Genomic DNA, 13,967 nt, shown 5'->3' on the forward strand with positions numbered 1-13,967 from the left:
TAGAATGACCTCCTGAAGGCTCCCCACCACTATGAGACACAACATCCCTCACTGACCCATAGCTTTACAAGGGACAACACTGGAGACACAGTGAAGGAATTGCGCCCAATCTGATCCCACCACACTGAGGCAAAACACTAAGGGTGTGCAACAGAACAGCAAGGGGAACAGAGCAACAAGTCCCCAGGGAATACCAAAAATCGATTTTGGGGCCAGAGCTTGGCACCCCATCAGACTCAACCAGAAAACACTCCTAAAGGCCAACAAACAGTCTTTGAACTAACTGAAGGCTTTTCTTTCTTATTGTTGCTTTGTCACTGGATTTTGTTGTTGTTTTATTTTCTTTTGTTGCTTTGTTTTGTTTTTGTGGATATTATTATCTCAGGAGGTCTGTCTAAATAAGATAGGCTGGATGTACAATCTGGAGGAGAAAACAACTGACAGTTCCAGGGGGACATGGCAGAAAGGGAGGTTGAGGGAAAGGATGTGGTGTTAACAAACCCAGGGACAAGGGAACAACAAGTGATCCAAATCGGTAGTGAGGAGGATGTAGGAGGCCTGGTAGGTGATGAGAGCACCAAAGAACTCCCTTGAAAGACGTTGAACTACCTTGAAAGACGTTGAGTCACCTCAAAAGAAACAAACACAAGAAACTCCACTTTAGAGAAGAAATAAAGTGTGACATAGGGCCTAGCCAAGAAGTTGGACCCTCGTCAAGAACCAACAGCTGATCAAAGGAGCCACCAGAGAAGTGTAGGGAACACTGATAAGACTTGGCTGAGACCTGACCAATGCCCAAAAGCCAGCCAAAAAAAGTGTGGAGAAACCCGCTAAGACTTGACTGGGACAGTGAAGACGTCAAAGAGACAGCCAGGCTATCCATTTAAACCTGGGTGGAGACAATGACTTTTTGGAGAGCTAGGAACCAAGGACATAAACTCCTGTTCTCTCCAACTCTACCCAGGGTGAGTACACCGATGAAGGCAATACTTGTTGGGACTATGATGCTAGAATAATATATGTGAAGAGTGCTGTTATTATGACCCTATACTCATATTTGCTTCAATATCTTTATCCTTAGTAGTTTGAGTTATTTTTAGATTGTTTGATGTGTATTTTCAGTGAATAAACTGAGCATTCAAAAATGTCTAAAAGTGTTAAGTAATTATTGATCGCACCACTCATGACAATAGAGCGTGATCAAGGGTAATGTAACCGAGAGGAATTACTGAAACCCAAAATGAAGGCTGAGCATGATAGTGGGACAAGAGGAAATTAAAAGGAAATAGAGGAAATAGCTAGGAGGCAAAGGGCATTTGTAGAGGTCTAAATAAAGGCATGTATATATGTAAATATATTTATTTATAAGGATGGGTTAATAGATCTATGTGCATATATTTATAGGCTTAGTATTAAGGTAGCAGGTGGACTTTGGGCCTCCACTCAAGTACTCCCTCAATAAAAGAATACTTTATTCTATAAAACTGGCATTTCATGATGCTCACCTTCCCGACATGATCACTGAGAACAAATGGGTGCATAAGCAAATGTGGTGAAGAAAGCTGATGGTGCCCGGCTATCAAGAGATATAGCATCTGGGATCTTAAAGGCTTGAAGATAATCAAGCAGCTATCTAGTTCAGAAGCAACAAAGCCCGCATGAAAGAAGCACACCAGCCTGTGTGATCATGAGGTGTCATTGGGATCAGGTATCATGAATCAAAGAACAAAAAATCAAAGCATTGTGAATGAGGGGAGTGCAGCTTGGGGACCCAAGACCGATCTGTAGGCAACCGGACATCCCCTTACAGAAGGGTCACTGGGAGGAGATGAACTAGTCAATGTGTGGTGTAGCAATGATGAAACATATAACTTTTCTCTAGTTCCTAAATGCTTTCTCTCCCCCGCATGCCCCCCCCCCCAATATCATGATCCCAATTCTACCTTACAAATCTGACTAGACCAGAAGATGTACACTGGTACATATAGGAACTGGAAACACAGGGAATCCAGGACAGATGATCCCTTCAGGACCAGTGGTGAGAGTGGTGATACCTGGAGGGTGGGTTGGAAAGGGGGAACCAACTGATTACTAAGATCTACATATAACCTCGTCCCTGGGGGATAGACAACAGAAAAGTGGGTGAAGGGAGACGTCAGACAGTGTAAGATATGACAAAATAATAATTTATAAATTATCAAAGGTTCTGGAGGGAGGGGGTATTGGGGAGGGAGGGGGGAAATGAGGAACTGATGCCAGGGCTTAAGTGGAGAGCAAATGTTTTGAGAATGATGAGGGCAATGAATGTACACATGTGCTTTACACAATTAATGTATTATAGATTGTGATGAGTTGTATGATCCCCCAATAAAATGATTTGAAAAATAGCATGACCTCATTACATGTCAACACAGAAGATATTTTATGAAAAATAATTAAAATTTTAAACCAAAAATATTTAGTAAGAGAAGCAACATTATTTTATGCAAATAAAGAGCTATGCTCATCCCTTTCACATCTGGCTCAATGCTCACATCTGTTTCTTCATTCACTCTGTTGCAACCATAGTCTTTTATTCGAAGTATATAAGGAAAATCTGATATCACAAAATGTGTAGTGGAAACAGTGAGGAATACTTCAGAGCCATTCAGATAATCATGGGTATTCTTCTTGATGCTTCACAGAAACTGGGCAAGTGGTGGTTTCTTAAAGAAGCGTTGCATCATGGAAATCGGAAGCATTACCAAAAGGCTTTCATGCTCTGCTAAATTTAAATCCACTGCTCTGTCTGAGAGCTTGATTGGCTCAGTACATTTGCATGATTCTGTATCATTGTAGATTAGTCCTTTGGAAAATGACTGAGTTCACTGAGTTATGTGGATCTTCCCAGGGTAGAGCAGAAGGTTCCTCTGTGCACTGGAAGAATGAATGTGAAAAAGGCAACTTGAATCTTTTAGTATTTTAAGGAAAACAGTTTTGACATTGAAGATAAAACTCACCACAAGTGGATCTGAAGGGTACTCCGAAATCCCAGATGCAATGAACTAACCAGTTGTTCTCGAGAAAGCCCTGAACCCTGGCCAACCCCTTGTGGGTCTAAGTAGAACTGTGCTCCGTAGGGGTCTCAGGTGTACTCAAACCACCAACCAGTTATATAAACTTCCTTAGTTTTGTTTGTCAATACCTTAAGGACAGGATCCTGTATCACTCATTAAAGTGTGTGGGGATGCTTCTTCCTCTGTCAAGAGTCTTTTATCTCCCCTCCCCACCACAGTCCAGAGCATCTATTCCACTAAGTACAAAAGGTCATTCAAGCCATGGGACCAGGATAAAATAGAGTCTGCGCAGACTAACAGTTCTTTCTGTGTCACCTTGGAGGAGACTTTACGTCCCCGATGCTTGTTTTGCAATCTGTACTACGAGAGAAAGCTATAATAATTACCATTATATCAAAAGGGCTATTTGTATGACTTTTTAGACTTATGGATTTGGGGAAAGATGCTACAAAACCAATCACACGGATTAACAGATTTGCTCTGATATAAGCACAGCACTATGAAGCCATGCCTCTGACCGTGCATTTCCCAGATCCAAGCATGGTCTCTCCCTTTCCCATTTGACGGAATATTCTGCAATCACGTGGACAAATTTCAAATGGTGCCTTCTCTACTCAGTCTCCCAGGAAGGCTTTCTTGATTCTCTCATTGCCTTTCCCATTATGAACCTAAGCTTTGTCTTTCTCCCATTGCCCTTGCCACCATTTCCACTGCATTACAGTATAAATTCTTAGCACTAACTTCGCAGAAGTCTATGATTTACACAATGGAATCTCTAAATTCATTTTGTCTCTCGCATACATTAAACCTTCAATGAATTATTTCTTTTTTCTTAAAAAAAGTTAACATTTTTATACTTCTAATTCATATATCATACAATTCAATAGTTTAAACATATTAAAGAATTGTGTGATCATAACTACGACCAATTGTAGAATATTTTCCTCTTCCTTGCACACTTTATGATTAGCTTCCCGTCTGCCTCCCTCACTTCCCGTCATAATCCTGAAATATTGTTAATCTATTTACTATTTATAGATGTATCTCTCCTGGATTACATATAGAAAAATATATATATACCAAGAAAAGAAGGAAAACTATCCAAAACAAAATAAAATATAGGACAACGTATTGTTCCTTTAATCATTGCATAGTGTCCATTCATGTCTCTCATTATGCTACTTGCCTTGAAGTCTATTTTATCAGAGAGTACTATTGCCATTCATGCTTATTTGATTACCATTAGCTTGGTAAATTTTTCTTCATACTTTGAATTCTAGTCTATTCTTGTCTTTGTGTTTAAGGTGTATCTCTTGTAGGCGTCTTGAAGACTGGGTCTTGTTTTCTAATCCGGTCTGCTACTCTCTGCCTTTTCATTATGCATTTAATCCTTTTATATCCACTGTCATTACTGATCTATAGGAGTTCATTGCTGTCTTTTTGCTCTGTGTGTGTGTGTGTGTGTGTGTTTATTGTGTCTCTGTTCCTCCTGTAAGGCTGTGCTGCTTTGAGTGATGTCTGCACTGTATTGGTTTCTGGGTGATATTGTCCTGTATGATACTGTCAAGTTTGTCTGCCACTGTTGATAATTCTCTGTCCATAGTGATCCATAAATTTTGTTCGTAACACTAGTTGTGTTTTTACTACTTTCTTAATTTTTTTCTTGTCTAGAAATATTTTTATATTTTCATATTTGAGGGATAATTGTGCTGGTATAGGATTCTTGGTTCGCTTTTTTTCCCCACCCTCTCAGAATTTGATATACGTCACTCCATTGTCCTTTGGCCTGCACAGTGTTGCCAATTTTCCCTTGTAGGTGATTTTTCTTTATTTCCCTTAGCTGCCCTCAGGATTCTCTCTGTTCTTGAAATTGTAGAATTTGATTGTGACTAGTCACAATGTTTCTCTTTTGAGATTCCTGCTATTTGGAGTTCTCTCCGCTTCTTGATGAGTTATTTCATCTTCTTTAGTGATGTTAGCTAAATTTTATTCTGTAATCTCTCATACTATTTTCTCTGTATTTTATTTTGTTTTGTTTTCTTGTTCAGGATCCAGTTGAGACACAGGTTGGTTCTCTTGGTAATGTCCCACATCATTCTCAGGCTTTCACTGGGTTCCTTAGCCTTTTTGTTGTTTGTTTCTCTTGTTGGTTGTCATCTGAGCAAATGTATTTAGCCTGCTGCTATCACTTTCTTTTCCTTCTATTTCTCACCTATTAACATGATGCTTACTTCTGTAACCTTATTAACCTTCTGGGATCTCTTTCGATGTAAAGTTCCTAGTTTTCAAATCTTTATGGCATTCTCATGAGTATTTCCCACATCTCTGGATACTTCTTATTTATCATCTTCTTATTTATATTTCTGGCAACTCCAGGGCCTCTTTTTCAGAGTCTTCCATTGGGTTTGGGTAATTTTAAGTTATTTTTGTTTGCTTTTCTTGATTGTTGGGGGGGGGGTGCACTGTGACAGGCTGCTGTTTCTATGGCATCGAGGTGCAGTTATTGGTGGTTTGTGAGCTGCTAGGTCTTATAGGGGTAGTTGCCTATGATGTGGGGGAGGTCTAACAAGAGCCATAACACATACAGTGGGGGAATGGAGACAAAAAAGAGACACGTAAGCAGGAGAAGAATAAAGAAAAGAAAATAATAATAGTAATAATAGACCTTCTGATTAGACCAAAAGATTTATTTTTAAAAATGGGTAAATGTATTTTCAGAGGTGTGATAATAATTCATAGGTGCCATAGTAACATCGTTCATAAGGAAAAGCAGAGCAAGTGGAGAAAGTGATAATTGGTGTTGCATGAGAAAAGTGTAAACAAATAATCAGTCCCAAAGAAGAGGATTTGTGTAAATATACATTTAACAGACAAAAAGACAGAGGGGAAGAAGATACAAGAATAAAGAGAATAACAAAAAATTTTGAATGTGTAGGATAGAGAAGGATAAGCAAGACAGGAATATGGCTTGGGTGTAGATGCTGTACACTCCTGTTGCTATGTCAGCATGGGCATGAGTATGTATCTGCTCTCAGAGTAACAGAAAAAAACTGGTTAATGGGAGATGGATGCCAGAAAAGGTGGGGGAGGGAGACTCTGGATCGGGCAAGATATGACAAAATAACAATCTATAAATTATCAAGGGCTCATGAGAGAGGGGGGAGCGGGGAGGGAGGAGGGAAAAAAGAGGACCTGACGCGGAGGGCTTAAGTGGAAAGCAAATGCTTTGAGAGTGATTAGGGAAAGGAATGTATGGATGTGCTTTATACAATTGATGTATGTATATGTGTGGATTGTGATAAGAGTTGTATGAGCCCCTAATAAAATGTAAAAAAAGAAAAAGAAAGAAAATGATTAGGGCAAAGAATGTACAGATGTGTTTTATACAATTGATGTATGTATATGTATGGATTGTGATAAGAGTTGTATGAGCCCCTAATAAAATGTTAAAAAAAAAAGAATATAATCATGGTATAGGTGAGTTTGCCTTGGGAGGTGTGCATATTCCCAGGGGGGTAGGGGCACATGGGAGGAGGAAGTAGAAGAGAACAAGGAATGAAATGAAAACTATGAAAATACACCAAAATCACAAAAGCCAAAGGGAGAAATTTTCAATAAGTAAAACACATTTTGAAAGCCACCGTTTAGATGGAGATTCCTGTTTCACTGTGTTGCTATTGTGTGTACACCGCAGCGCAATGGAGGTGGGCTATGCAGTGGAAGAGACACCAGAGAAGAGGATGGCTGCAGCAAGCTGCCACACAGTCTACTGTCCACATAGGGCTCCTAACGGCCACAGAGGTCATTTCCCCAGAGCCACTGAATTCTTTCTGTTAGCACGGTGAATAGTCTTGCTCTCGGGCAGCATGCACTCTAGCCATCCAAGAGAGTGGCAATCTAGCCCTTAGGGACTTGTTCGAATATATCATGAGTCATATCCTGACTGCCTTGGTTGGAGAACCCCTGAACCAATCTTGTAAGTTCTACTAACTTGCACATGTACACATGCCAATCATGGTCCCATTCCTGTTTATGTGGCTCTGCCTGCAACTATAATATATTGACCTGACCCCAAACATGCTTTTGTGACAGCTTTCCTTATGTTATCATGTCCTTTTTAAGTGGTCAGTTTTCTGTATATCCAGGGACACCACTGTGGCCTATCTCCACAGTCTCCTTCATCTAGATGAATTATCTTTGCCTTTGACTTGGTCTTGATGTTGCCATGTTTAATACGGGATAACTGTGCCTCTATAAATTATATGTAAATCTGGGGTCTCTTTTGTGTCATTCAACAAATGTACCAGGATTATTTTGTACTTCTCTTATCCATCTTCTTCTAAAGTTTTGGGGGCCAAGGACTGTATCATTTTTATTCAATTTAAGGGTGGGGGAGTGTATGTCAGATTAGAACTGTGCTACCTCAGAGTTTTAATAGTTTCTAGGAGCCTCAGTGTTGACTTGAAGATCCAACCTTTCAATTAGCCACTGAGCTGAATACATTAAACATTCCAACATTCAAGGACTCCATTCATCTTTATGTCCTACGTCAAGACTAACCACAATGGCATACTCTTGCTTTGAACACAATAAGTAACAGTGAATGACTATATAGCAATTTCTATAAGCCAGGTGATATTCTAAATAAAAGCTTATATATATCTAGCCACCTGCTCCAACAAAAGTTCTAAGATGAAGAAACTAGGGCACAAAGTTATTGCATAACCTTAACAAGATCACATACAAAAAAAACATAACAAAAAACCCAAACTCAGAATAATAACAGCGTAGAGCTGTTCTATGTCTTTCCAGATGGAAGTAGACTGTCTTATGTTTCTCTTGTGAAGCAGCTTGTGGTACAAACTACTAAATGTTCACAATCCAATGCTTAACCCATTGAGTGTCTTGGGTTCCTAAGATCACATAGTAAGTAAAGCTGGAACTTGACCCTGGGTTGTCAGGTTCCTGAGTCTGCCCTATTAACCGCTTTATCACACTGGTTCTCCAACTGCATATTTATTAAACTAAATCAGGTAAAAAATTGTAATCTCCAAGTCATCATTTTTAGTCAGTATTTTAAAAATTATTTGATCCTTATAATGAAACTATGAAGTGGGCAGAGAAATCTTATGAGCATTTGAATGATGAGGAAATTGACCCATGCCGGGCACACCCAGGGAGTTGCCTGATAAAAGCAAAGCCAGAGTGCATCATTTTGGATTCTATTCTTTCCCTTATATTGCAAACGATCGTGATAAGAATCTCATCATGTAAACAAGGCCAACAGTCCTAAGGAGCCTCATAAAATCACTAATCATTTATAAAATATCATTGTACCACTAACTAAATCACACTAAATTGAAGACACAGAAGAGTAAAGACATGGCAATTTATAAAATGTAGACATTTATCTCCACCCAATGTAAACAAATTCAATTTTTCAGGAGCACAGATAAAGACAGAATTTTGGAAATATTCTCCTCAGTGAGCAAATAACCCAAACCAACTCGACTGCAGCCAATTGTGTAGGTTAATTTTGACTCACAGAGACTCTGTAGGGCAGAGAACTATTCCTTATGGTTTCTGAGACTACAGACCATAGGATTTGTAGGCCCATGCTTAACTCACAGTGCCACCAGGGTTCCTTTGATGAGTAAAAAATAATTTTAAGCCAAAAACACATATATAAAGAATACTGTCATAAAAATTAGGAGCTCTATGAGCATTATAGAGAATTTCTTTATTGATTTATTTTTCACTATGTAACATGACCTCAACTAGTCCTAATAGCCTCATAAAACAATTTATAAAATACCATTGTAGCCTTAACTATATCACACAAATTTAAATAAAAATTGGATACTCGGAATTATCATTACAGAGAAAAAGTAAATTTATCCATTACTACATTTTTTCTTTATATTGTATTTTCAATAAAAGACTTGATATTTGGAGTAAACACACACCTCTAATAGAGAGTACTGTAGGTAGGGGCAAAGTAGAGAAATAATGGGGAAATTCAGCTAGTGAGAAGAGAAAAAGCCTGCTTTAGATGACATAAATGCTTTATATGTCATAAATGATATAAGACAAACAAATATATAGTCAAGTACAGCATATGAAACATTAGAGAAGAGGTAATGGCTGTCAACTCTATCATCTAACCAAAGAAAGCCAGTCTGCCATGGGTCAAGGCCAACTCACAGTGGCTCCACATATGTCAGAGTAGAATGTACTCCCTGGGATTCTCAGAGGCTGGTTTCTCAGAAAGATCTAGCCAGGTCTTTCTTCAGAGCGGCATCCAGGAAGCCTCCAATCCCAGTCTTTCAGTTAGTAACCAAGCTCCTTAACCATCGGCACCACCCAGACTCCAACGCAGACTCCACCCAGACTCCAACGTGATTGCATTTGGCACTCCAACACAGAGCAAAGTGATTGCATTTGGCACCTGAAGGATTCCAGAATCAAAACCACTCACTGCCACTGAGTTCATTCTGACCCATAATGACCCGACAGGACAGGGTAGAATTGCCCCGGTGGGTTTCAGAGACTGTCAATCTTTATGGAAGTAGAAAGCCTCATTCTTCTCCAACAGAGTAGCTGGTGGTTTCGAGTTGTTATCCTTGTGGTTAGTAGTCCAACTTATAACCCGTTACACCACCAGGTCTTCTAGGATACATTTTCAAGAGTTGTTAGATACTGGAATGGATTATATGGGGAAGTGACAAAAATCCTTCTCTGAAAGTCTTAGTAAAAGAAAAGAAAAGGAGAAAGGAAAGAGAGAGAGAGAGAGAAAGAAAGAAGAAATGACACAACAATAAACATTCCTCAAGACCATAATTCTGAAGGATAGAAAATATATGTCTTCACAACTGACATGAATGTCTTCTATCTAAAACAATAGGCTCCAGATTCCCCACCCACCCCAACCCCCTCACCTCTCACCCTTGTGGCTCCACCTGCATACACACCTTGGACTGAAAGGAATGCAGAGCCATCCTGGTCACTGTTCTGAAGGCTGCATTTGATGTGGCCTGCATCTGTGAGCTTCACATCATGGATGATCATCTCAGAGATGAAATTGCCATCCACTTCATAATTGGCAGAGGTGAAACGTTCGTTTGTGATGATGGGCTCTTTGGGAGTGAGGCTCAGGACCACTGTGTTGTTTAGTGACCACATGATGAGCTTCCAGCCCTGTGACACGGTGCAATTGAAGCGAGCCTCTGAGCCCGCCAACACTGTTGCATTCTTGGGGCCTTCTAGGATTTGAGAGCTGGATCCAGAAGCTAAAAGGCAAACAAAATTTCAAGCCAAGAAGTGAGTCAATCAATATAAACCAACTGTACAACTTAAAACTTCGGGGTTGACCAGTTGGGATCCCCTGCAGTTTCACCTAGTAACTCAGACTCTATGTCCTACTGGTCCAACACCAGGTCACCCACTGGTAGATCAGAAACCTCCAGGACCACCAGGACATCTTTCCCTCTACCATCTTTCTTCCCACCCCCTAACTTTGTGTTGCTGGGATGATGGGACCTATGCCACCTGATTTCAAAGACCAGTGGTGTCACCATTGTGGACAGGTGTCAGTGGAGCTTCCAGATTGAGATCAACTAGGGATGGGGGATGGGGGGGGGGTTCTGATAATCTACTTCTGAAAATCAGCCATTGGAAAATTAGAATTTATGGCCTGATATATTCTTCCCTCTAGTTGGAAGACACTTCGCAATAGCTGCCGACAATAGATTCCACCACAGAGGTCATCTTATCGTGTGACAGGAAGTGTGCCTCCAAGTAACTACTGCCTCCCTCTTCAACTTATCAACTTATATGGTCAAATCAGAAGGCCAATTCTAAAAGGATCTCCTTCTAGCTCTAAAAATTTCTGGGGAGGGACAAAGCTGATACACATTACCACTTCACCTGCTGTGTGAGTCTGGGTCCTTTAGAGAAACCAATCCACAGAAACCCATATGGATAAGAGAGAGTTTTATATAAAGGGTAAGTGCACATCAAGAAAACATCCCAACCCAGTGCTGCCCAAGCCCACAAGCCCAACATTCACCCATATGTCCAACACCAATCTACAAAGTCCTCCTCCATCTCATAAAACACACACTATGATGCCGACCGCAGGAGGAAGGCCGAATCGGTGAATGTGTAAGCTTCTTAGTGCTGGTGGGGGCGTCTCCACACAGCTGCTCCAGCACCCAGGGCTGCATCAAGGTAGATCCGTGTGGCTTCTCCTCGGGGATGTCTTGGAGGAGGAAGTCAACCTTGCCAGCTGAAGCAGAGAACTGGCTAAGGCAGCTGCACCCTGCTATGACCATCACAAAGCAAAAAGGCCCAAGAACTAGAAAGGTGAGGATCACTGAGCCATTTATCCCTCTGCCCTTCAATTAACACCACATGTGTTTATCAGTCAGGTTGGCACAATAAACTAACTACCTCACCTGCAGACCCAGAATGCTCTGTCAGAACCTGTCGATGGAGAGAATGAACCACTTAACAGAACATAATTGTAGGGGCAAGCAGTGACAGGTGGCAGCAGTCAGAATCAACAAAGGAGGTTAATCTAGTGTTTAATGATAGAACTCTCTCTGTCACAAGTGATAGTCTAGTTCAAACTCATCAAATGAAAAGCCGTCTGCAGCCACCACCCCTGTGTCAGTTGGGGAATATGTACTGCTAGGATGCTCAACAGATTCCAGTGGCACTTCCAGCTTAAGATAGACTAGGAAGAGCATTCTGGCAACCCACTTCTGGAAAGCCTATTGATCACAATGTCAAAATATAAAGACCCCAGGAGTTAGGAGTTGGCAGCAATGCAGCTGATCACTATTTTGTCTTGCTTGTGGGCACAGTATTAAAAACTCTAAACTAAAAAACCACTTAGCGTGGGTCTTATCCCTTACCCTTAACTTTGGACGAGTCCTTTTCATCAAAAATCCCTTAGATCTGAGGGGTTTTTTTAAGCGTGAAGAAAGGAGGTAATTCATTATTCCTTAGGGAGGCTAGGCCCTGTACCAGCTCAGCCCTTTCCATGAATTCTGAACTGTACTTTCAGAAAAGGGGGGAAAGTAAAGAAAAAGGCAAATCTAACTCCAGAGGAAAGAGACCAAACCTACTCTCATGCTCCATGCTATAATAACAACCTTCTCCCCGATCCTAACCACCCACCCATGGCATTGAGTTGATTCCAACTCATCATTATCATGCATGACATGGTAGAACTGTGCTATAAGGTTGCTAATGCTCTAAATCTGCACAGAAATGACTGTTACATCCTTCTCCTGTGGAGCTGCTGCTGGTGAATTTGAACAACTGATCTTTCAATTAGCAGTCAAGCACTTCAACAACTGCACCACGAAAGCTCCTACAGAAGGACTAACCAGAGCTAATCGACAAAACCTTTCTAGTGCTGTGGAGAGTAAATGCAGAGGTGGGTGAGTTCCAGGGCCTCCAACTCCCCCCACCCTCCAAAAAAGTCAACATAAGAAGCCCACCCATTGAACCCACAGCTCCTTTCTCTGCTCAATGAGACAGTGAAATTATTTCATGCCTGAACACTATTCTCCAAAACCAGTATTTTAAAATTCACACAGAGGGCAAAGTTATGAAAGCTCCTTAGACATAGCCAAGATCTTTAAGGGCATGAATCTTGGGGCCTAGAGACTGAAGACCATAGTCTCGGGAGACACTAAGGTCAATTGGTTAATACCATTGCTCACAATGACAATGTTCTACATCCTGCTTTGGTGAATAGTGGCTGGGTTCTTAAAATCTCATGAGCAGTCATCCAAGGTACAACTATTTTGGTGTCTCCCTATCCAGAGGATAAAAATGAAAAGATAAATGAAAACAATTAGTCCAACGGACCACACATAAATCTCTATAACCCTGAGACCAAAAGAACTAGATTGTACCTGGCCATCACAACCAACTTCTCCAAAAAGGATCCAATTAGAAGTTCCTGGATAGAGTCAGGGTGGGGTGGGGGTGCAGAATATGAAAACGAACCCCAAAATGTGAAAGAGAACAGAATTATTGGTTGTACAGAGACTAGTAGCACTCCGAAGACTGCGGCCCATAATCACCTTCAGATTAGAATAATCAACCACTTAAGAACACAAAGGAAGCATTTGCTCAAGAAATGAGGGTGAGGAAAGGAGGAAGAATGGAGACAGGAAACACTGGGAGGAAGTAGGATAAGTGACAGTCCCTTGAGGAGATTTACATGGGCAATTTTGAACAATATGTGAATAAATTCTTAAATGTAAAATTGATGGCCTACTCACCTAAATCACGATAAAAAGTTAAAAAACACAGACTGAGGAGTCATAAGGTCCATGCAAGCCCCATATCTTGCCTGGCTGCTGGTATTCCAGACATAGCTGGGATTAAGCGAGAAGGAGGGCAAGAGCGCCTCCAAGGGGAAACTTGAACCTGTGTGTGGCTTTCACCTTCAAATTAAACACACACACACACACACACACACACACACACACTTGCCCTAGTCGACTCTTGGGATTTCAACAGTTGTTGTGTCTGAAGCAGATTATGAGGTTTTGCTTCCAAATCACTTCTGCATGGGTTCAAACTCTGAGCCAAAGTATCAAGTCCTGAGTGCTCAAGTCCTCTGGAAATGCCACCTACTACAACCACAAGTAAACTCTCCTTCCGCTGAACCTCAAGATTAAGAAGTAGCATTTCTGGTCATGTGAGTATCTGACCACTTTTGACACTATTTTCTGCTACCCGTTCTGTGCAACTCTGCCCCACAAAGAGCAAACATGAGATCAGTGTAAATAAGACCTTTAATCAAACAACCAAGGACTGCAACTCACAACCTCTTTTCCCCTTTGCCCTTCTTTTTACTGTGTGCAAGATGGGGACAAATCAGGTGTC

General features: G+C 40.9%; 1 protein-coding gene across 1 annotated transcript in view; it reads right to left on the reverse strand.

The window, feature by feature from the left end:
- The window catches only part of IGSF5 (immunoglobulin superfamily member 5), a 77,378-nt gene that overhangs the window by 57,539 nt on the left and 5,872 nt on the right, over positions 1-13,967 (reverse strand). Inside the window, exon 2 of the mRNA XM_075543359.1 lies at positions 10,028-10,345. Coding sequence (XP_075399474.1) covers positions 10,028-10,345 — 318 coding nt within the window. The remainder of the gene's footprint in view (positions 1-10,027; positions 10,346-13,967) is intronic.

This window comes from Tenrec ecaudatus, chromosome 2 (assembly GCF_050624435.1).
Source record: "Tenrec ecaudatus isolate mTenEca1 chromosome 2, mTenEca1.hap1, whole genome shotgun sequence".
Taxonomy (NCBI): domain Eukaryota; kingdom Metazoa; phylum Chordata; class Mammalia; order Afrosoricida; family Tenrecidae; genus Tenrec; species Tenrec ecaudatus.